This window comes from Ictalurus furcatus, chromosome 16 (genome assembly GCF_023375685.1).
Source record: "Ictalurus furcatus strain D&B chromosome 16, Billie_1.0, whole genome shotgun sequence".
Lineage (NCBI taxonomy): Eukaryota > Metazoa > Chordata > Actinopteri > Siluriformes > Ictaluridae > Ictalurus > Ictalurus furcatus.
Genome location: NC_071270.1, coordinates 499,564 through 523,320, shown reverse-complemented (window position 1 = coordinate 523,320; position 23,757 = coordinate 499,564). Strand labels below are relative to the sequence as shown.

General features: G+C 40.9%; 1 protein-coding gene across 1 annotated transcript in view; it reads left to right on the top strand.

Annotated features, from left to right (window-relative positions):
- Window positions 1-10,101: 10,101 nt before the first annotated feature.
- The window catches only part of cntnap3 (contactin associated protein family member 3), a 118,468-nt gene continuing 104,812 nt past the window's right edge, over window positions 10,102-23,757 (top strand). Inside the window, exon 1 of the mRNA XM_053645473.1 lies at window positions 10,102-10,469. Within this exon, the coding sequence (XP_053501448.1) occupies window positions 10,385-10,469 (85 nt within the window). The 5' untranslated portion in view covers window positions 10,102-10,384. The remainder of the gene's footprint in view (window positions 10,470-23,757) is intronic.

Genomic DNA, 23,757 nt, shown 5'->3' with positions numbered 1-23,757 from the left:
TCACAAAAAGGAAGGCTCCCAAAATCACCACAGGCCACACTCACCCAGCCATCAGACTGTTCAGCAGACTACCGTCAGACAGACGGTACCACAGCATTCGACCGGGAAGCGGAAGCAGTTCCAGCCTGCAGGCCTTCAGCATCCTGAATAAACTGAAATCCAGACTTTACTCCTTCTTCCAGTCTTTCACTCGTTCCTACAGAAGCTCCCACACTCTGGTGACCTCACTGACAGCTCAAAGACACTCATGGATAATCTCTTCACATGATTCTGTCACTTTGGGGTATGTTGAAATATTTCTAAGGGCACTATTACCACTTAACTGCTGCTGAGGACTCAGTCCTGTCTGTGCAACATACTGATATATTCATCATATTAATTACACACTACACATACACATATTTTCACTGAAAATTTTACTGACATTTTTAAATGATACTTTATACTGCTGCTTCACCGGCTTTTTATGCTGTCCTATATCTCCGGAGCACTGCTCAGACACGACAACTGCGCTCAGATACGATTTATTTGACTAGGTTTTGCACTCTTGTTCACGTACCGTGACGGCACGTATTCCCGTGTTTACAGTTAGCATCTGCACTTGACTTACATACGAACTATTCCTGCGTACCATACATACATACCACTGTATTCTGCGTAGCTTGTATAAAGGGTATATTGTGTTGGGAAATAATCTTTTTCTCCCTCCTTCCTCTCTCCTCCGCTCTTCATCTTCTGCTGTGTATATTTTATATGACACAGCGGTAGAGTACCCGAGTCTCACAACGAGCATTTCAGTGTACAGTTGTCACGGACATTTTGTACACACGACAGATAAACGGGATGCTTGTGTATTTATTAATTTTCCATCCATCCTTCAACTCTTTGATTGTTTGTTTGTTTGTTTGTTTAAAATGCAACAGCTGAAAAGGGGGATTTTATAAAAAAAAGAATTTCTCCTCTACTTTGCCTTTGTACATGACATCCAATTCTTTCTTTCTTTCTTTCTTTGCTCACTTATTTAGTTATCTGTGTATTGATTTGTTTGATTGATCAGTCAATCAGTTCATCCATCCATCCATTTATTTGTTTGTTTGTTTATTTATTTTAAATGCCACAGCTGGAAGGGGGGATTTTGAAATCTACTTTGCCTTTGGACATGACATCCAATTCACTCACTGTTTCTTGGTTTCTTTCTTTCTTCGATCGCTTATTTAGCTAGTTGTTCATTTATTTATTTGTATGATTAATCAACCGACCTATTATTTATTCATTGAATGTTCGTTCATACATTACTTGGATTGTTTGTTTGTTTGTTTGGTCACTAATTTACCGATATAGTTATTCCTTCGTTCGTTTGTATGACTAATTGGTCAATCTATTATTCACTCAATATTTCAGTCATTCATACATATTTATTTGTTTATTTATCGGTTTGTTTGTTTATCTAAAATCCCACAACTGAAAAAAGGAAATTTCATTTATTAAAAAAAATAATAATCATCATTTCTACTCCACTTTGCCTTCAGACATGACATCCAATTAGAGGTCTGGCTGTAGTGAGAAAGGTGCGTCTCATATTTTTTTAGACTATGCCCTAAGAGCATGTTGGAAATATTGCCCAACACACAAACGCATGCGGATAAATAAGTAATGGCGCACCGAGTCAGACGTGAACCCTCTGCATCACTTTAGTTTTTTCTCCTCCACTGCCATCACATCACTCTGCGCTCTTCTCCTCTTCTGTGCTTTTAAGTAGAAATATGCATACCAATTAACCAGCACTCTCTTCATCCTCGCTTTCCTGATGCATCTAAAGCCAAACACACACACACACACACATACACACACACACTCAGAGGTTCTCTTCGAGCATGATGTATGGAAAGATAGATCTTGCTCTCTACACCCAACCCGAGAGACAAATAAGCTATTTACTTTCTCATCACTGAGCTGGCAGTATACACAGTGGGTCAATCAGACTGCAGGACGTGTGCGAGTGTGTTTGGAGTGCTAAGGTGGGAGGGATTATCTGCTTGTGTATCAGAAGCCACGAATCCAGCTGAATCAGAAAGATTTGCAGTCCTGATCCTCCTCATATTTGCCTGATAGTTGAAAACAGTTTTGTTTCTGATGAAACTGTGAAAACGTACGCTTACGGCATTCGGCAGATTCCCTTATCAAGAGCAACTTGCATTTATCTCATTTACACAACTGAGCAATCGAGGGTTAAGGGCCTTGCTGAAGGACCCAGCAGTGGCATCCTGGTGGTGCTGGGGTTTGAACTCACGACCTTCTGATCAGGAGCCCGATGTTTGGACCACAGAGCTACTGCTGCCACGTGTAAGGAAGACAGTGATCCAGTGCTGAAAAACCTCCAACGTGGAAAAGTGCAACGGCGAAGTCTTTCAAGTCGGAATTCGCAGTCGGCTGAGAAACTCTGGCAACCTCCACCTCGCCCAGGCGCATCTAATCTTATCTAGAAAGATCCGGTGTGGGTGCACGTCTTTATTCCAAACAAGCAGGAGACACACCCGATTCCACCGATTCCAATAGACTCAGGTGTGGCTTCTGCTTGGTGGGAATGAAAACCTGCCCCCTCACCATCCCTTTCCGGATAACCTTGGACACACCTGACCTAGCAAATAGACAAATAAGCGTGATTCTTGCCCCTTCCCTGTGTCTGTGGAATTTGCATGTTGACTGGTCAGAAGGTGATGATTCATTTTCCACAACAAGGTTTATCCATCCATCCATCCATCCATCCATCCATCTTCTATACCACTTATCCTACAGGGTCGCGGGGAACCTGGAGCCCATCCCAGGGAGTATGGGGCACAAGGTGGGGTACACCCTGGACAGGGTTCCAATCATAACAGGTTTATGACAATGCTAATTCTAATCAGTCCATACAAGTTTTCATGGAGGTCTTTGTGATTTTGCGGTGTCTGTTATCAAACTTTGCGATGCCGTTTGCTGAATTTATTTGTGGGGTTTTTTTTGTGGAAAACTACTTAAATTGCACGAAACTGATTTGCGCGCTCTTTCACAGTGATGTTTGTTGGTAAATTGTTTGTTGGAGACATTTTAGCCGGACTCATGTTCGATGCACGTGAATCGAAGGGGGCTTTGGCTGAATGTGGGTTGTGACGACATCACATGACGCGTCTTGGCCCAAATCTGTGGAAAATCTGCTGTAATTTAGAAAAATTTAGAAAAATATTCTCCTCTGAATATTGCGGCGTTTGCTTGATTTGGCGTTCGTTTCTGCGATCGTAAAAACACAAAATCCTAGAGGGACTCACCGATATGTTATCGAATCATAGCCGGATGGTTCAGGTGTTTCTCTGAAAGGAGTTGTTTACTTGCCGTTTTTGGAAGGAGTCTCCAGTGTCAGTGATTTGTAACTGTCAGAGTAAGCGCTTCACACCAGCACGTCGCGGCTTATTTTCTTCTAATAAGCATCGTCTTACGATTGTAAGAGCGTTCTCATACAAGAGAACATTAAAAAAAAAAAAAAGAACTAACTAATAATTGGTCTAGATTAGAACGAGGGCCAGTGTTCAGTTTCATTCACAAAATCGTTCCACCTGATTACGGTTCTTTGAATTTTTTCCACAAGATTAGGTTCGGGCTTTAAGACCGCTATTAATTGTTATAGCTCTTTTTAATAAGAAGATTCTCCCTGAACGTGCTCTTTACTATGTTTTTAACCAGGTCTTGGGAAATATGGCCCCTTTTCAGTGTTGCCTTGTTATTCAATCTCTTTATCCATTAAGCTCTGACAATCTGCCTCTGTAGTTCTGAACAAACCCGGTGCAGGTAATCCGAAGCCGAGGCAAACTTTCCATAATGGACAATCCTTGCTGTGTTTTCTGAAGACGGCTACCCTTTGAGGTTTATGTTCTCCCTGTGCGCCTCTCAAGTTCCTCTTGTATTGTTTAATAGCCTTTTCTACCTACGAGGACACCTGATATGTCCATTAAGCAGTCAAGTGGTTGCGGTGTGTGTGCCATCTGTCAGCCAAGCAGTGGACTGTGGTGCTGTGAGGGTGTTAAAATCCCAGCCGGAAAAAACTCCCCCAAAAAATCCAAAAACAAAACAAACCAACAAAAAAAAACCCACCAAGGGCTTTACGCTTCCCATCTGCTGTCTGCAGCAGTGCACGCCATTTCTCGCATGTGCACTCGTGAAGGTTTTTAATTATTTGCTCAGGTTCTTGTGCAATGGATTTGGACTACATTCTTAGGGTGGGGACAAGGTTATTCAGCATTCATACGAAATTAAAATAAAAGCACACGCTCTCGCTTATTCGAATTCCTGTGAAATGCTTTGCGTTTCTAACTTGCGTTATCATTTTAGATCACATCGAGCCAGAATTTTTACTTTTATACACATCTAAATGAGAGAAAAAAAAATCCCTCTACACAGCACAAGCAACAAGTGCTGCCGTCAGATCATGTGCTTTTGTTTACACTGCCTTTGCTCCTGTCCTTGCATCGGTTAGTTACCCTACTGTGCTCACCTGTTCTGTGTGTTGTCTTTAATTACTTTGTCTACGTATACTAGAGTAAGTCAATGGCACTGTATTTGTTTTTTGTTATATATAATATTCGTATCTGTATTCGTATTCATATATAAACCAGAATGGGGCGTGCTTTAGACCATGGAATTAAATTTGTGCCAAAAGGTATTGAACTTTTCAGGAAACCGAAAAAATAAACAATGAGAAAGAAGAAAAACACGCTGAGACTGAAAACAGTGAACTCCGTGGCAAAAATGTAACATGGTCTTCAAATAAACAGCGTTCTTTATTAACAGTTTTCTAAGCTTTGTTTTGTTTTTTTTGTTTACACTTTCGAAGTTTTAATTTACTATTCTGGAGCAAACCCCATGTTTGGACGGGGCTTAACAGCGATTTACTCTGACTGGCTGGTGAGATTTGGATGGACAGCTCTCTGAGCTGGATGTAGAGAATTCCGTGGCGATAATATTGGAGAGCTGGGCCGATGCGTCGGGGTGGGGGAGGGGTGCATTGAGAGCTCATCTTGAAAAAAATTGTGGTATGCGACTACCCGAACCTCAAACATTAATTATGAGCTCATATCCTGTAAGTAATCTCCACTACAAAGTACAAACACGATATCTATACACACTTTTTGTGTTATTACTATTTCAACACACAATGTGTTAAATTATCCAAAAAATGTGTTTAAAAAATGATTCACCCGAGTGACCAACACAACATGTGTTAAATTATTTTTCTTCCTGCATGTCATAGGTTTCCAATATTATCTTTGTTCTGCAAACAATCGATGAGATTTGCTCATTTAAGAGGTGATTACCATCAAGCTTTGTTTTTGTTTGTTTTGGGGGTTTTTTATAGAAATTTTTTTTTTTTTTTTACACATAATTTAAATAAACTGGAACATTTGTTCAGACAACCTTAAGACTTTTTTTCTATCCAAGAGTGACGCGCAAACACAATTATAAGTACACATGTGCAAATTCAAATCAGCCAGCAGTGGTGTCTTCATCCATCAAGAAGAAAAAAGAAAAGAAAAAAACACAGTTCTGAATTCGGTGATATTGAGAGAAATGATACGTTTTAGCCAATTATACTGTATCTTTCAGCGCACGCAGATGTCCATTCAAGTTTTTTGCTACAACTTGTAATAAAAGAGAGAGAATATGTGCGTGAGTGTGTGTGTGTGAGAGCGAGAGAGAGAGAGAAAGCACGCAGATGTGAGAACTTCTACAGCTTTCTGCAGAAGGTATCAAACGCATCATTGTTGGTTTGAAAGCTTCCAATCTAAACGTGTTACAGTTTCACATTTAAACTCTAAAACACGTGTCTGCAATTCCTTAAGTCTGATCTCCCATGATGCACATCCCACAACCTCACCGCACGACCTTGAGCTATCTCTGGACAGCTTAAGTCAAACAGTTTAAGAACCTGGACTCACAGTGTTGCTTTTCAGGATGTCTTCCTCCAGCATTGTGTCTGTGTGTCTGTATTTGTTATTTGCCCGGCTTGATTAGTGTTCGTTTGTAGCCTGCTTCATGTTTCTGATTGTGTAGTCAAAGCATGAAATGCGTTCTCATCAGGAGATCTCCAGTTCAAATCCGGATAACGCCACAACCATCCATGCCCAAGAGTTCAGGAGAGCATTTAGATTGCCACCCTTAATTAGGTATGTTTACTCACGCCCATTTTTTGTCAATCCGAACGAATTCAATTTGATTACAGATTCCGAAAGCACTATTTATCAGTCCCTCGAGAATTTCACAAGTGTACGATTGCAGAAATGGACGAAAATCAAGCAAACACCGCGATATTTGGAAGAGCTTCCATTTTTTTCCAAATGACACACCAGATTTTCACGTAGTCATTCAACACGTAGTCATTCAAAGCCCTCTTTCATTCACGTACGTCGAACATGAGTACAGCTGAAAGGTCTCATTTACCAACAAACTTCTCTGTGAAAGACAGCGCAAAACAGTTTCGTGCAATTGTAATTTTGCCAATTCACGTAACTCAGCCAGTTGCATCGCACATTTTTATTTAAAAAAAAAAAACGCAGCAAAATCAAGCATTTCGGGCTGCAACAATCACAAAAAAAACCCCTGTATATTCCGAACAACACTTCGGTGCAAGAGATGAGACGTAAATAAACGTACGCACAAGTAAATAAACATACGCACCACCGCACTGTGGCTTGCACTATTTTTGCAAGCTATTTTTAAATCCAATTGAGAAAATAGTCGGATTCAAGCGTTTTCCATGGCTAATCTTTTCCTAGAACTACACAATCCGATCAAAATTTCCTTGGGATCGAGCTTAATCAGATCGATTGAGGTGTTTACATGAAGGCTTTTCAATCCGATTGAGCGATCGGATATCGGATTGTTTGGTTGCATGTAAACGTGTCCACCTTACTGTGGAACACATCCAGATCGCTGTCATTGCGTGTCGTCTGTTCGTTAGCGTGACAGCGTACACTAGATAGTATCGTCAGATACGTCAGATAGTATCGACTGGGATCCAATGTTGGTCTCGGAACATTTATACAAGTAAGCGTAAATGAGTATCAGACTAATACCAGTGTCAGTGCGTAATAAAAACCTAATTCATCTGCTGGATTCCATATTCCCTCGAAATGTCTTTAAATTCTTCCCCCAAAAACACGGTTTTCTCAAGGCTGAATGGTTTCCTAAAGCCTCCCCTGACAATCACGCCTCTTTCTTTTAGCGCTGTGGAGCTCCCAGCGCTTCGTGAGTGTGTGCATATTTTCGAGTGTGTGTCAGGTTAACGGGTTAGGTGGTTATGAGTAGTTCTCTCCCGCAGATGTGGTCTGTCTGTGTAAGTGTGCTTCACCCTTCCCGCTCTAGAACACCAGAGCCTCCATGTGACACCTATCGATTTGCGTTACAGTGATGCTTTATTATGACGGTCTGCCCAGCGCCAACCATTACAATGTTTCCCCCCACTTGTTTCTGTTTATTTCTCTAAACATCCTGCACAGGTTCGAGATAACCCACACGGTTACAGGCTGGCTGTATTTCACCACAGCTTAATATCCCTTCAATAATTCAGACTGAATAAACAGGATGGAACGTTTGCGGAGGTAATGAAAGGGTATTTGACGTTTATTTCATAGAGTTTGTTAATAGATTTAATCTGAATGAATGATGTTAAAATCTCTCGTTGCTGTGTTTATTAATGTTGTCATATTTAACCTGAGGGCTTTACATGAGTTTAACAGATGGAGGAGCAAACCTTGGATCATAAATCAGTGCAGCGGAACAAGGACAGGGAATCTCGGTGTACCTGGAAGAAAATAGTAATATTTATGGCATAATTGTGCAGCATTACCATCTGTAGATAGATAGATAGATAGATAGATAGATAGATAGAAGTGGGCATGGTGGCTTAGTGGTTAGCATGTTTGCCTCACACCTCCGGGGTTGGGGTTCGGAGTTTTCATGCTCTCACTGTGCTTCAGGGGTTTTCTCTGGTTTCCTCCCCCAGTCCAAAGACTTGTCCAAAGGTTGATTCACATTTCCAAACACACATAGTGTGTGTGAATGTATGATTGTGCCCTGGGTTGGCAGGGTCCCTGGGATAGGCTCCAGGCTCCCCGGCGACCCTGTATAGGATAAACGGTATGGAAAATGGATGGATGAATAGATAGATAAAAATGGGGGCGTCAGAGAACCAACCAAGAGGCTATCTCTAACTCTGAAAGATCTGGAGATATACACAGCTGAGATAGCAAGAAAAAAGCTATTTTATATATATATATATATATATATATATATATATAAATTGTTCCATGTTGAAGACTGAGCATCCTCACAGTGAAGCATGGTGGTGGTTGTATGTTGTTGTGGGGATGCTTTTCATCAGTAGCAACTAGGAAGCTGGTCACGGTCATGGAGGGCCTCATGGATGGAGCCAAATATGGGGCAATCCTAGAAAAAAACTGTTCCAGTCTGCAAGACATGGTGGTTCACCTTCCACAGGACAATGACCCTATACATACTGGCAAATCTACATTGGAGTAGTTCATAAGCCAATGTGTTTGAATGGCCCAGTCAAATCCCAGACCTCAAGCCAACTCTGAATCTGTAGCAAGACTTGAAAATTGCTTTTCGTCAGTGGTGTCTATATAATTGTGACAGAGCTTAAGCAAATTTGAGAAGAAGAATGAGCAAAAAAAATCAGGATGCAGATGTACAAATCTGACAAAGACAGATGTGACAGATTAGAGGTATTGTGACCTTCAGCTGATTGGGTTGTGACATTGTTCTATTTGAACAATTTCCCCCCAAATATCTTTTGTAGTTCATTTTTGTGTGTGTGTGTGTGTGTAAAATTCTGGTTTTAAAATTATTGGCACCCCCACTATTAATAGCTGGTGTAAGTGCTGCTCATGTATCCTCTTCCTGGCAGATTTTCAACTAGTCATCTTTTGGAAATTTGGGAACCTTGTCATTTTTATATCCTTTATCAGTGCAGTGCAGCTCAACAACCATCTGTTGGGTTTGTGCTGATAAATCTTCTGTGTGGTCACAGTATTGTTAGTTGATCACAGTAACATTAGCTGATCACAATAAAGTTACCTTATCGCGGTAATGTTATCTGATCGCTCTCATATTAACTGATAACAGTAACATTAGCGGATCACAGTCATGTTAGCTGATCACAGTAACATTAGCTGATAATAGTAACACTAACTGGTCGCACTAACATTAGCTGATCACAGTCAAATGAACTAAACGCACTAATGTTAGTTAAATGCAGTAACATTAGCTGTAAGCTTAACGTTATCTCATCACAATAATGCTAGTTGATTCCAGTAACGTTAACGAATCATAGTAATGTTAGCTGATCCAAATAACTTTAGCCGGTCGCAGTAAGGTCAGGTAATCACAGGTAACCTTTGCTGGTAGTAGTAATGTTAACTGATCACAGTAACGCCATCTGAACGCTGTAACCTTCGATCACAGCTAAACGCAGTGATGTTAACTAATTGTATTAGATCGCAATTACATAAGCAGATCTACCCAACGTGAGCTGCATTTTTAACCTATGCTTTCTCAGCAATCAGTGAGGAGATGCAACAGAGCAAAGGAGGACGAGTGCATGCAGAGAGAGAGAGAGAGAGCGAGAGAGAGAGAGAGAGAGAGAGAGAGAGAGAGAGAACTATAAATCGGAATATGATGTCATCAGAATGGTTGTGTAACAGAACAGAGTAGTAGATAAGGTGTAGTACATATTAAATGAAATATTATGAAGCGGGTCACATGGACCTCACTAATATGTAGATCCTCCCAGCTGAAAAAAAAAACAAACAATAGAAACCATCACATGGTTTCCACTACAAATACCATTACAAACCTTCAGTTAACCATTAAAACCATTACTAAATGTCAAAGGTGCTCTATTGGTCCTTAATGGTATCCACTAGACATGACATGCCATCAATAGAAGGCACCAAATGACTAGTAGATACCCACAGAGACCATAACAGTTTCCATTAAAACCAGTAGAAATCCCATTATAAGCATGAGTATATATATATATATATCCTTTCAGCAGGGATGTTAAAAGCTCTACGCTGGGGTTCCCATCTCCTGCGTTCGGAGCGCACGCGCGTTCACGCCGCACTGCGCGCGCGCCTGCTCTGGAGGCGTGGCCAAATAGTACATGCCACACGCACGCGCCAGTGTCCGGCAGTAGCGGCGTGAAGAGAGTCGCGCGCCGCTCATTCCTCTAGCGGAGGAGCGCAGAGGAGCGCGCGCGAGAGAGATAGAGAGAGATAGAGAGAGAGAGAGAGAGAGAAAGAGGAAAAGAGAGCAACTCCGCTTCCGCTTCAGCATGGATTTACCGCTCAGAGCGAAACGCGCAGCGCTCATCAAACTCGCCCTGGTGCTCTGCTGTGTCCCTCTGTCCTCCTGCAAAGGTGAGACTTTTATCCTCCATCCTCACGAGGACATGCACAGGCTCACCGCGCGTGCTGCATTTTTTATTTCTTTGTTTAAAAAGAAAAAAAAAAAAACTTTTGTGTTTCATATAAGAGAGCATTTTTCTGTGTAGTACACGGCACAGTTTGGAGTAAAGTTGTGCAGTGAATGATCAGATGGAGTAACTGATGCCTCCTTTCCCAATTCCTCCAAAGCTCTACAGCTCAGAAGTATAATAAGAAGAAGAATAAGAAGAGGAATGTTTTAGGGATTATAACTATATAACCTCCGCTTTAACGGGTTGTTGTTATTGTTGTTGATTTGTGTTGTTGTTGTTGTTGTTGTTGTTAAGCTCTGTACATATCTATGCATGTTACGCATTCATTCTGTAGCAGTGCATGTGCGGGTTTGATCCTGCACGTTGACACACCAAGTGTTTATTCTCGTTCCTTCTCCAGTCCAGTGTGAGTCCAGACTGAGGCAAGATGAGGGTTGGTGTAGTTAAAAAGAAAACAAAATCAGGAAATAATATTTATTTATTTATTTATTTATTGCTTAGAAAAGCAAAATAATAATAATAATAATAATAATAATAAAAAATCTTCAAAGGACTTGGAAATAATACACGAAAGAACATCAGCATCTGGTGAAGTCAAGAAAGCCGTATTCATACACCTCATACATATTCATACACCATAAACCATAAGTCTGGGGTATAGATAAGCTCGGGCAGTATTTTCACAGTAGGCAGTGTGTACACGGGCTTTCACCGTGCCTGCGCACACACACACACACACACACACTCACACACACATCTTACTATCAAATTAATACCTACACATAGACTGTAACATCAATACCTATATATATATATATATATATATATATATATATATATATATATATATATATATATATATATATATATATTTACACAGGTTTTCTCATGGGGGCCAGTCAATAGTCCATACTGATATTAATATCCGTGTGAGCACATTCGGTTCCAACCAAAGATATTAAAACGTGCCCCCCCACACACACACACACACACTCACGCCATTCTTTATTGATCCGTCGAGGGAATTTGCCTTGTTACAGCAGTCAAGAGAATAATGAACTTTTAACTAAACCAGAGTATATAAATGTGTACATGGGGCATCAATCGCACAGAGAAACTATTTATAATAAATGGTCTGCACTTATATATCGCACTTGAATATGAGCAGTTCTACAAATCACTTTACACTGTGTCTCATTCACTCACCAGTGAAAGCAGAGCTGCTATGCATGGCACTTGCCTGCCACTGGGAGCAATTTGGGGTTCAGTGTCGTGCCCAAGGATACTTCGATACTACTGTATGTATATATACCCATATACAGTATACCCAAGGATACTTCGATACTACTGTATGTATATATACCCATATACAGTATACCCAAGGATACTTCGATACTACTGTATATATATATACCCATATACAGTATACCCAAGGATACTTCGATACTACTGTATGTATATATACCCATATACAGTATACCCAAGGATACTTCGATACTACTGTATATATATATATTTATATACCATATACAGTATACCCAAGGATACTTCGATACTACTTAGATAGTGTTTTTTTTTAAAGTTATTTTTCAGAAGTGGCTTTTGACAGTAATTGTGATTTGAGTCAAAATACGGCGTTAAGTTTGAGCAAGAAATGAAATCAGGACACGGCCATGGGTCGTCAAAACCCGGTGGACCTCGATTCGGATTCCAGTGGCCTGAAAAATACTGTAGCAGAGCTGATCTGCTTCTGTAGCCGATTCTCTGCTATGCCTCATTCAATCACCTGCATTTATGTCAATTCTTAAGCAGGAAGGCGAAACAAAAGGTGTTTTTTTTTATTACATTTTTCTTTTCTTTTTTTTTTTTTAAATTTAATTAACACTTTCTCGTCTGATTAGTGAGTCGACGACGTGTATGCATTTCTTCCCGCTATTATGACCTGAACTGTCATCATGTTCGTTGCTTATGCAAGTAGGTAATTCGGCACAAAGCTTACATGGACTAAAGCAGTTTGAAAGAGTTCGCTCATGTCTTTTCACTGTATTTCACTTCCCTGCTTGAACTGGAGAGAAAATTCTACCATCGTTTATACATCAAATATACGTACGAAGTACTGGTTCAGACACGTCCCATCCATCACGCAAAACAGCCCCAGTCCTGTCTGTAAAAGCAGTTTTTTCTTAATGTTCCTTCAATGTTTCTTAGTATTCCTACAACATTCGTAGAACACGTGCCGTCTCCTACAAACGTTTGTCCACTTGATGTCACATCCATAATGCTGATCAATTAATATGTATTTAAATACGTATATACAATATATATATATATAAATAAAAGTTTATATATAAAATGAGTTTTTAAGATTTGTCTCAAGAAGTTCAATAACAACATATGCAAATTGATCCTAAGCTTGATATTTCGTTAGCCAATTTGAGCGCAAATGTCACATCCATAACATTGGGATCGCCCTTATATCTTTTTTATTTTTTTTAAAGCTGTTCTAACAGATATTTTTTCCATTTCCAGCACTTTTTCTTTTCCAGCAATACTTTTTCACATAAAAAGTGTTGGGTAGAAAGTACTGTACACCACAGTCTTATCGCGCTCTACGTTCCACTAGTGGAGGAGTCTTTATTATAGACAGGTTCATTTTATTATTATTTTTTTTCTCATCATGCTAATGACTTGCCCTTTAATCTGTCGCGTTCGGCTTTGGGGCGACCCACACCGTAAGTATCTTCCTATGGCGTGACCTTGGATCGTTTAATATGCTGTCTTCAGCCAGATTTTTTTTTTTACTCTGGCTGAAATCCGAGTGGCTCCTTATTCTCGGTGTGAAAGAAGGCACGTTCCGTAGTGCTCTATACGTTTAATAGCGAGCCATTGTGGATTCAGCGTGCGTCACGTTAACGGCTCACGTGCTTTCTGTTTTATGCAATAATGATAATGAGTCTTTATTGATCACATATACACACAGTACAGTGAAATTCTTTTCTTTGCATACCCCAGCATGTTAGGAAGTTGGGGTCAGAGCGCAGGGTCAGCCATGATACAGCGCCCCCTGGAGCAGAGAGGGTTAAGGGCCTTGCTCAAGGGCCCAACAGTGGCAGCTTAGCAGCGCTGGGGCTCGAAACCCCGACCTGCTGATCAGTAACCCAGAGCCTTAACCAGCAAACCACCACTGTCCCCTTTTTTAAATTTAGTTATTTATATTTTTTAAATAATGATAATGCATAATAATAATAATAATAATAATAATAATAATAATAATAATAATAATAATAATAATACCGTTTCAGCTTGCCAAACAGCAGTGCCGCTAACCACCGGTATTGATTCAGAAAATACTTTTATATCGTAGACAGGGACAGCGGGTATAAATGGGCTATTTAGTCAAAGAAATAAAGACGTCAATATAAGGTTTCTTTTTCTGGCATCTGCATCAGAGTCGCTGTTTATAAACGATTTACTGTGGTTCCGTTTAGATTTTTGTCAAACAGCATCACCAACGGTTGTAAGAAAAATACATAAAATGGTACAATCGAGCACAGCTATGGCTGATTTTTTTTTTCTAGAACCGTAAGTGTTTTGTGTGTGTGTGTGTGTGTGTGTGTGTGTGTGTGTGTGTGTGTGTGTGTGTGTTTGATTGGGCGAAAGGGTCATTTCTAAGGGTAATAGGAAACACGATTTGAAACCAGTATGGCATTACAGACTTAAAACAAGCCTCCCATCTTTTCACGTGGTGGGCATGGTGACTTACTTAGTGGGTAGCACGCTTGCCTCACACCTCCACAGCTGGGGGTTCGAATCTATGTGCCCTGTGTGCACGGAGTTTGCATGTTCTCAGCATGCTTTGGGGGTTTCCCAGTCCAAAGAAATACTAATGAAATGCTGGTTTCCTCCCCCATCCTGATTGGCACTTCCAAATTATCCATAGCGTGTGAATGTGCGTGCGATTGTGCCCCTGTCCGGGGTGTCCCCAGCCTTGTGCTCCGAGTTCCCGGGGATAGTCTCCCTGTGTAGGATAAGCGGTATGGAAAATGGATGGATCTGTTAACTCGAAAACCCATCACAGATTATACACAAAGTCATAACTCTGATATTTGAACAAACCAATTGTGTGTACATTATCTACTCTGTGTGTGTGTGTGTGTGTGTGTGTGTGTGTGTGTGTGTGTGTGTGCGCTAATACACTTTATCTTGCAGTAATAGAAACAGATGGCTCTGAACTTTGCACACTCCCAACTGTCTCCCAAACACTCTCGGCTCCTATATCTGAATATAGTGCAGGGTGACAGATACAGAATTTTCAATTTGAAAACATAAAATAAAATTCTCAGCAGACTCTTGGTGGAAATCTCGAGCTAATTAATTCCTGGGTGCTTCAAAATAAGTTTCTGCACCTGCTCCTTATTGCATGTATTACTCAAGGCCAAATAAGAACCGATGCTTTGTGTCATTTCTAGCTTAGAAATCGTTTCTAAACTGAAAATACGACGAAGATTAACTTGTTCGTGCCACTTGAAATGCACGTTCCTGACATGAAAACAGCCTCAGTGGGTTAAAGACGCTAAGAAGATATTCTGGCTCTCGTGGCCTGTGAGAATTTCCGAGGATGTCAGGAAGTCAGGCGCGGAATCAAAGCCGTGCTATATTTTATCCGATTCTCCCGAGTAAGCTGAGCTCATCCTCGCTGAGTTGAAGTACACAGTTAATGTTTGCTGTTTACTGTTTCTGCCAGACGACCCACTTTTTCTTTCTCTTTTAACACTCCTGGTTTTTTTTTAGTACCCAAAAGGCCTGCTAGTTTGATGGAGATGTATCTTTTCCTACATGGTATAGGAATAAAACACATGAGGACATGCTCGTGTAGGAAAATAATCAATGACGGGTGCTGTGATGTGCCCTGAAGTAAAGCAGTGTTACTCACCACCCTGAAGTTTATTCTCTCTCCTCTCTCTCTGTCTCTCTCTCTCTCTCTCTCTCTCTCTCTCTCATTATTAATAAGACAAAAAAAATCATCTTATGTTACTGAGAATCCGGAAGTCTTCCATCTTCTGTTGGAAACCAAAAGTTATAGCTTTATGTCTGCTTGTTACAAAACACTGACGCTGGAGACTCCTTCCCGGGATCATATGCCATACAAGCATCTGTGAATGCGTTACTATAGAAACGATGTTACAACCAGTGTATTAATATAATCATTTGAATTACAGCCAGAACTCTGATTGGATTAATCAGAATCAGGAATTCACCAGCTGTAAATCTGCATCAACCTCTTCATCCCTTGGCAGCCAATCAGCATACAGCACAACCACCCAGAAGAAATGATGCTGCTCTATTTTTGCATACTACTTAGCACAGTAGTTGCCATTTGGGATGCTGTCTTGTTAGTGCGAGTGAACTCAACCTGCAGAGTAAAAAAAAAGAGAGCCTGGAGAGAAATGTACTCCTGCTCCGTGTGTTCTCTGGGTAAAGTTCATTTTCAACGATCCTACAGCTCATTTCCGTCAGGAGAGCTCGCAGGCCAGGATGTTCGCGAGCGTTGGATTTGTCCTGTGGTTTCAAGCGTTAATGAATGAATGAGATTTGAAACAATTCAAGCCTAAAAAAAGACTCGTTTGAAAGACGTCCAGAACGCTCGCCATCACTGAGAATGTAATAAATAATGACCATTTCTGTCGGCTTTAGGAATATTACTGAGAGGTTTGAAGCTGGAGTCAAAACTGGCATTTTCAAAATGCAGCTAGTTTCTACCCTGTAAATTCTTTAGCCTGCTATTAATATAGAGATTTTCCACATTTTGAAAACACCCGAGTGACCATGCCACGTTACCACGTTACCACGTTACCACGTTACCACGTTACCACGTTACCACGTGACGTCCAAACCCGATTGCGTTTGCAGAGAAGTGGAGATGTTAGGCTTATTTCATGAGCTTCGGTAATTCTAAGGATACTGTATGTTGTGAAAAGCACAAACTTTACAGGGCTCTCACTTATCAGGCTGGATGTGAACAGATTTCTTCCTAAATCATTCATACGAGCGTTTTCAGAAGAAACTTTTTTTATTTTTCGTGAAAGTCCGGGGTAAAGAAACGTCCGTAACCTACTGGTGCTCCTGAGTGTGTATAAACTTACACATAAGCTGACTAACTAATGTAAACTGCCTGATGTTAGTCCACTTCAAATCATATGGTTTGCATGGATTGCTGCACTTTTATATGTGGAAGATACTGCTTTTACATTTACAGCATTTAACACATGCCCTTATCCAGAGCGACGTACAGAAGTGGTTTAAAAAAAAAAAAGAAGACATATCAGTCTCATTCAAATAGTGTATTAGTGGAGGTTAAGCTTGGTTAAAGTACGCTGGTGCAGGACGTGTCATACAGAGCATTCTAGTGAAAGCTTGATATGTAGTTGTGCAACGTATGGCAGAATGTTGATATTCATCATATAGGTGCTGCAGATGAACGGCATGCGGAAGTCTTTTTTCAGGGAGACTGGGTTGCTGTGATATTCCAGCATTGTGTAGTGCGATAATAGCTACATAGACGAGTAATCTGGGGCAATTCTGCCGTTTGACTTGCCAATACTTTTATGTCCCAGATGAGGACGGGTTCGCTTCTGAGTCTGGTTCCTCTCGAGGTTTCTTCCTCATATCATGTTAGAGCGTTTTTCCTCGCCATCGTCACCACCGGCTCGCTTAAAATCTGTGTACTGTATTTATATGTTTCTGAAAAGCTGCTTTGAGACAATGTCTGTTGTTAAAAGCTCTATACAAATAAAACTGAATTGAATTGAATTGAATGTCCAGCAGTCCAAAATAACACGACCTCTTTCTGACATCTGAAAGTTGTTCTCTTCACACAGGCCTATTATAAGACAGTGTAGGTATCATACTCACAGGAGAGATGCGCAGCCATTAGCATTCCTTGTGCCAAAGCAATTTTTCATGTTTGCGTAATAGGTTTGAGAAAGACTAAATAAGCCTAATTTATGCAGAACAAGCATTTCTGCCCAAACCCTTATTATATGTATGATATTTAATCTTCGTCTTTTACCCTCAGTGTATTAATTCTACATGCTTTATAAAAGTGTCAGACTCCAGTCCTGGAGGGCCACGGCACTGCATAGTTTAGCATTCTGTCTCATTTAACACACTTGATTCACCTTAACAGCTAATTAATTCCTTTACTACAGTATGCTGTGCTTTAGAAAAGGCAGTAAAAACCTCTGAGGAAGTGTGGCCTTGCAGGACTAGGCTGGACTTTTCTTCCATAGCTTTAATTCAGTTCTCTTATCTTAAGTAAAGCCTATTTGTTATTATTTGCTACGCCCGTGGTACAACATTGCTGCAAATGTTAATGCTGAAGTGGACGGAGCAGTGGAAAAGATAGGGTGACATTCGAAATCTGCTGGTCCAGCGGTCCTCTGAAAGCTACTTCATTATAAATAGCATTCACATTAAACTTCTGTCCCATTTTGTCTCCGAACTAGTTTTGTTGAAGTTCACTATTCATGCCACTCTGTTTTAATATAAATTTGATTATTTCACTCAAGTTTAAGGTCCAAAAGTTCCAGTTGAGGTCATAAGTTTACATACGCCTTGCAGAATCTGCAAAATAAGACGAATGATAAAAATGGAATTTTGTTTTTTTTCTTTAGTTCTGCCCGGAATAAACTATTTCACATAACAGATGTTTACATATAGTCCACGAGACACGATAATAACAGAATTTACACAAATGAACCAGTTCAGCAGTTTACATACGCTCGATTATTAACACTGTGTGTCATTACCTGGACGATCAACGCCTGTGTGTATGTTTCACGAGTCATGAGTCACTTGTTAGTCCTGAGCAGTTAAACTGCTCACTGTTCTTCAGAACATTCCTCCAGGTCCTGCACGTTCTTTACTTTTCCAGCACCTTCTGCCTATTTGAGCCCTTTCCAGCAGCGACTATATGACGTTCAGATCCGTCTTTTCACACCGAGGACGGCTGAGGGACTCGTACACGACTATCACACAAGGTGCAAACACTCACTGATGCTCAATGCAACACGATACATTAAGAGCTTTGGGTCAACCAGACAGGACGAGAGAAACAGTGTTGAGTGGGGATGAGTGCAAACTAATAAAACAACTGATAAAAGAGACATAATAGTAAGGTAAGAAGCTGTTGCTGAATCTGGTGGTGGTAGTACAGATGCACCAGAGTCTTCTCCCAGATGTCAGGAGGGTGAAATGCCCATGAGAGCGGACAGGGGAGGGAGGGCTCGTCCACGATGTCGGTGGACTTGCAGACGCAGCGCTTGATGCAGGAAAGCAATCCATATATATTTATTATACAGTAAGTGTTTAACTTTCATTACTGCTTTGCAGTTAAAAGTCGATGCTGGCAGGGCCAAGCGATGTAATGAAGCTGTGTTTAACTTGATGCAAATGATCAGGGCGCTTGTTTATTCAAAGAACAATTGATAGCTGATAGCCGTGTTTCTATCTAGACATCAAATTATACTTCAATTACCAATCTCAAATGAATCTGCAAATTAAACATGCCACTCTTGTCATGGGTTTACATCAAGACAACTAGTATTCCATTAGATAAACAGTGCGAGAAGCTTCCGTTTTTTGTTTTTTTTTAATTACTCAGCACATTTTGAGGATGTTAACCCATTAAAAATGTTTTTAACCCCCTCCTTTGCCCTCCAACCGACGCTGAAATCAGGAGAACTTGACTGAATATTTGCATATGTGTCCTGCCCACCTTTAACCATGAGCAGGAATGGATGTATACTTACATCTAGAGAGAAATTTCTTGTTATCGCTGTTTTCAGGCCGTTAATCTCCACCAAGTCGAATCTACAGGCAGCCAAGCACTCCGTTTAATCATGGCAGTATGGCAGCTTATGGCCAGACTCTGTATCTTCTATGAACATGTTTTATGATAAAAGTTACTCGCTGGGTGAGAGCGCCCGAGGGCAAAACCGGTAATTGTGAAGTATGTTGGCGTGTCCTGCTAAAAGCAAGCAGGCACATCCATTACATCGCTAAAGGGAAGGTAAGAGAAAACGTTGAGAGGAGTCTCACGGCTTCGGCTGAAAGCCGGAGATTCACCTTCACCTCTAAATCATCTCAAATTTTGCGCTCACTCGTTTTTTTGTTTACTCGATCCCGATATGGTTCGTTTCCCGTGAGAGTAACGTGTACGTAAATGAGACGTGTGAGTATAAAATGCTTTCGCAGTCCTCGCCTGATCAGAATCGATCGTTTTGCTGTTTTTAAAGTGAAGTCACTTGTTGCACAGAGAGGAGCGTACACTCGCCGAATCGGATCGATTTGTCGCGAGGGCGCTGCATGTTTCTCCACTGCCCATTATGATTCATGACAGCGTGGCGTCGCAGTGAGCTTGGATAAAGGAACAGAGAGAGGAAGCGAAGTTTAAATCGCCCTCGTATATCTTCTTTACTGTCATTTATGAAAATATGTGTTGGGGAAATTCAACCACGAGAATGGGAGTGTAAATGGAGTCAAGGTTACACACCAGTATCGATGGGAGCTCTTCCACCAATACCCTACCCAACACCCCCACCCACACCCCCACCCCCCAAATCCATGAACGTAAAGCTGCCAGTCATGAATCGAGATTTATTAACACGTAGCGCAGTATTTAAGCAGAAAATTGGCCGAAATAATTACCCCGCACCTGTCAGTGATTCGTGCCTCCCTGTTTGGCGCCCAAGGCCAGATTTCTCAAAAGACGTGTGCACCTAACGCCGGACACATTCATCTTGCACACCTGTCACCCCTGATAGCTGATAGTGGGAAGCGAATTCATCATCCAGACCGGTTCTGCCTCACAGTATATACTGCAGCTGGGAAAATATTTCCTTAGCTGTCGATGCATACTGAGCCTGTGGGTTGTGTTTACTTTTCGTGTTCATCTAAATATTATGTTGGGATGCTTTCTGAGATTCAAGACGGCAAGACGCAAGTGCACGGAGGCAGCATGTGGGATTTATTTAGAGCAGTCCGAGAATCATAGTCAGAGTCTATTGCGGCGGTCAGAGCACAGGCAGGAAATATTAAACGTGGATAATCCTCATACGTAAGATGGAGGAAAACAGGCGAGGGTCAAACCCGAAAGAACAAAACTCACAATAATGCAAAGATGAATGATGAATGAGTGAAAAATACAGATAAATCCAGAGTAAGTCAGTTTGAGTGTTGTCGGTGCATATTAGCGTACAAAGCAGTGTGAAGTAGTGAGCAATCACACTGAAGAGTGTGAAGTTGTTAACAGTCTTCATCCACGCCCTTCCTGTCTACGCCTCTGTAGAAGAACAACACCGCGAACACAGCAGAATCTTAATCAAACCTAAGCAGCATAAATGAAATACAACTTGAAATTACCCTTCTTGCTAATGCTTCAAATTTATAAATGCTACGTTAGAGTCTCCTCTCCAGCCAGACTCCTTTCGGCTCCCCAGGGCCTGCTACCGAAATCATTTAGCTACTGAATATCCTACAGCCTCTTCTCTGACTGAAGGGTTGGCACTTTCTGCTTGGCAGCATCTGCCAGTTGTGGGCAAATTATGAACCTGAGCTGACTAGCGAGCATACGCTGCCAGTCAAATTATGGTAGAGAGTGTGTTAGTGTGCTAACCCAGAGGGCATACATTGCACTCAGTGGAAGCACCTGCAATTTGTCTTAAAGGACCGGTTTGGCCGAAAGTGATATTTATGCAGGTTTTTTTTTTTTACTCCTCAGCCCAGAGAAAGTTTGCTTGTAGGTAACAAAGTCAGAAATGGAGCATTGTGCAAAACACATTTCGCCTCAATTGGCTAAATAGCCATTCATTCATTTATCTTCATCCTGGTTGGAGTCGCTGTGGATCTGCAGTCTATTGAGGTAGCACTGGGTATGAGGTGGGAAAACACCCTTGGATGGGACGCCAGTTCATTCACATCCAGGGGCAATTTAGGGTCGTCAGTCCACCTCCTGGCATGTTTTCTGGAGGAGAACCCAGAGGAGACCCATACCCAGATGCGGAGAACGTGCAAAACTCCACACAGACAGTAACCCGAGCTCAGTGTGGTGTCAAGGCGGCTATGTGACTCCCTTCCACAAATAAAACTGCAACCGGATTAGCATCTGAATCGATGAATCTAATGTACACTATTTCGACGATAAGTTGTGTGGCTGCTTTTAAACGTGCTACATCTTTGTGTCCAGTTTTAGAGATAAAACTGTGTCATAAACCACATATAAGATAAACTGGTGGATTATCATAACTGTTTGTGACAATTCACCTCATAGCTCTAGTGCAAAATGAATTAAACAAACGTCAGACATGACTTTACTGGACACAAGGAACACTGTGAACATGAAGTTGTTGTTGTTAGTGTTGTTGTTGTTGTTGTTTTTGCCTAATACTGTGGCAAAATTCTGCTGTAGATTCATTTATTCTTCGTCAGTAACCACTGGTCAGGGTCCAGATGTTGGTGGACCCGGAGCTTACTGTGGGAAAACTGGGCGTTCCATGCTATTCACATCTAAGGGCTTTTTAGACTCACAGATCAACATACTAGCATGTTTTTGGGAGAAAACCAGAGAACCAGGAGGAAACCCTGCACTGAAAAAAAAGACATTTCAGCAAGTAAAAATATAGTAAATATACTGTATAGTATTTCCTGTTATCAGATTACACTAAACCATATATAAGCTTATTAAACAGATTTCTAGACATTTTTACACATTTTAAGCTTTCACTTTTCTGATTGTGTTCACGGATCATTTATCTCCTTTGAGGAAATAAATGAAAACGAGCAAAATGATCTGCCTATAGAAATATGGCTTGAAAGTCTAGAAGTAGGTTTAATAAGCATTTATTTGGTTTATTGTAATCTTAGAATAGGAAATACTACAGAGATACTAATTCAACACAAAAGACGCGACGTGTTTAAAGACGCGACGTAGGAAATTGCGAGCAAAAAGCAAGCCAGTTGTTTAAAAGTGTTGGACAAAGACACAGACAGTGCACATGGTTTGGGGTAGTTGGTGCACCCTCTAGAAGCCACCTTTGAAATCTGTGTGCCATTCTGCTTGTGTATTCCATTTCACTCTCCACTGCTTCCCCCGTGGACTCGCCGGCGAGGAAGATAGACCTCCTGCCAAACTGGGTCAATGGAGGCTCTTGCACCCCTGTTCACCCATGAAAAGTGAATTTGTACGACAGTCCTTGTACGTACTATGGGAGCCTGGACGCCTTTATGGCTTTCTTAAGCCCACTTTCTTAAAAGCCAATGTGCCAGGTTGAGCGGTGATAAATGTATATGTGCCGTGTCACTTGCCCAAGCTGAGCATGTCAGTCTCGCACCCCAGTCTGTGTTACAAGGCCTTTTTTTGTGCGTGTAATTTGAAAAAGGACATTGAGCCCATACGACATTATGTAGTTATATTGTCAGAGACCTTTCGAGCAGTTTGGTCCACATACTCTTATTGAATATTGTAATTATTGAATATATAATCAGTTATTAAATATGATGTTATCACATTTTGTTCACTGAATAAAAAGTTACGTTATAAAAAGTAGACGACTGGACTAAACGAGGATATGGCAAGTACACCGATATACGTTGTATATCAATATAGCAGACTTCAGTGGAATAGAAACATTCTTAAACGGCCACATTTTCCTCAGGTGTCTATTTACTTTGTGTTATACGCACCACAGCAGTGTAGAATACTCAAATCGGATTGGTCAAAAGGTTTCAATTCGTTTTCTATTTCAGCTTTACAGTAAACATTTTGATATATAAAAGAAATGTGTGATTTACGTTATTTACTAAAGAAACATGTCTATAAGGAGCAGTTTATTTAGCATTTACAGAAGGAGTCTCCAGTGTCAGTAACATACAGTAAGTTTTCTCCTTCCATTAAAACAAAACAAAACAAAAAGCTTCCTTGTGTATGTCAGGCATCTGCTATGGAAGCCCCTGTGTAAGTTTCTACTACGGAATAGAACTGATTACATATTCGGAAACGCACATTAACACGCAGTAAACCTGCGATTTGCCTTGAAACTAGTCACAACTTTTGTTAGAGAAAATAACCAACACCTTCTGACCAATCAGATTCAAGAATTCAACAGCGCTGCGGTATAAGATGTTACTTGTATACAGCACTCAATTTATCAGTTAAATATACAGTTCAGATC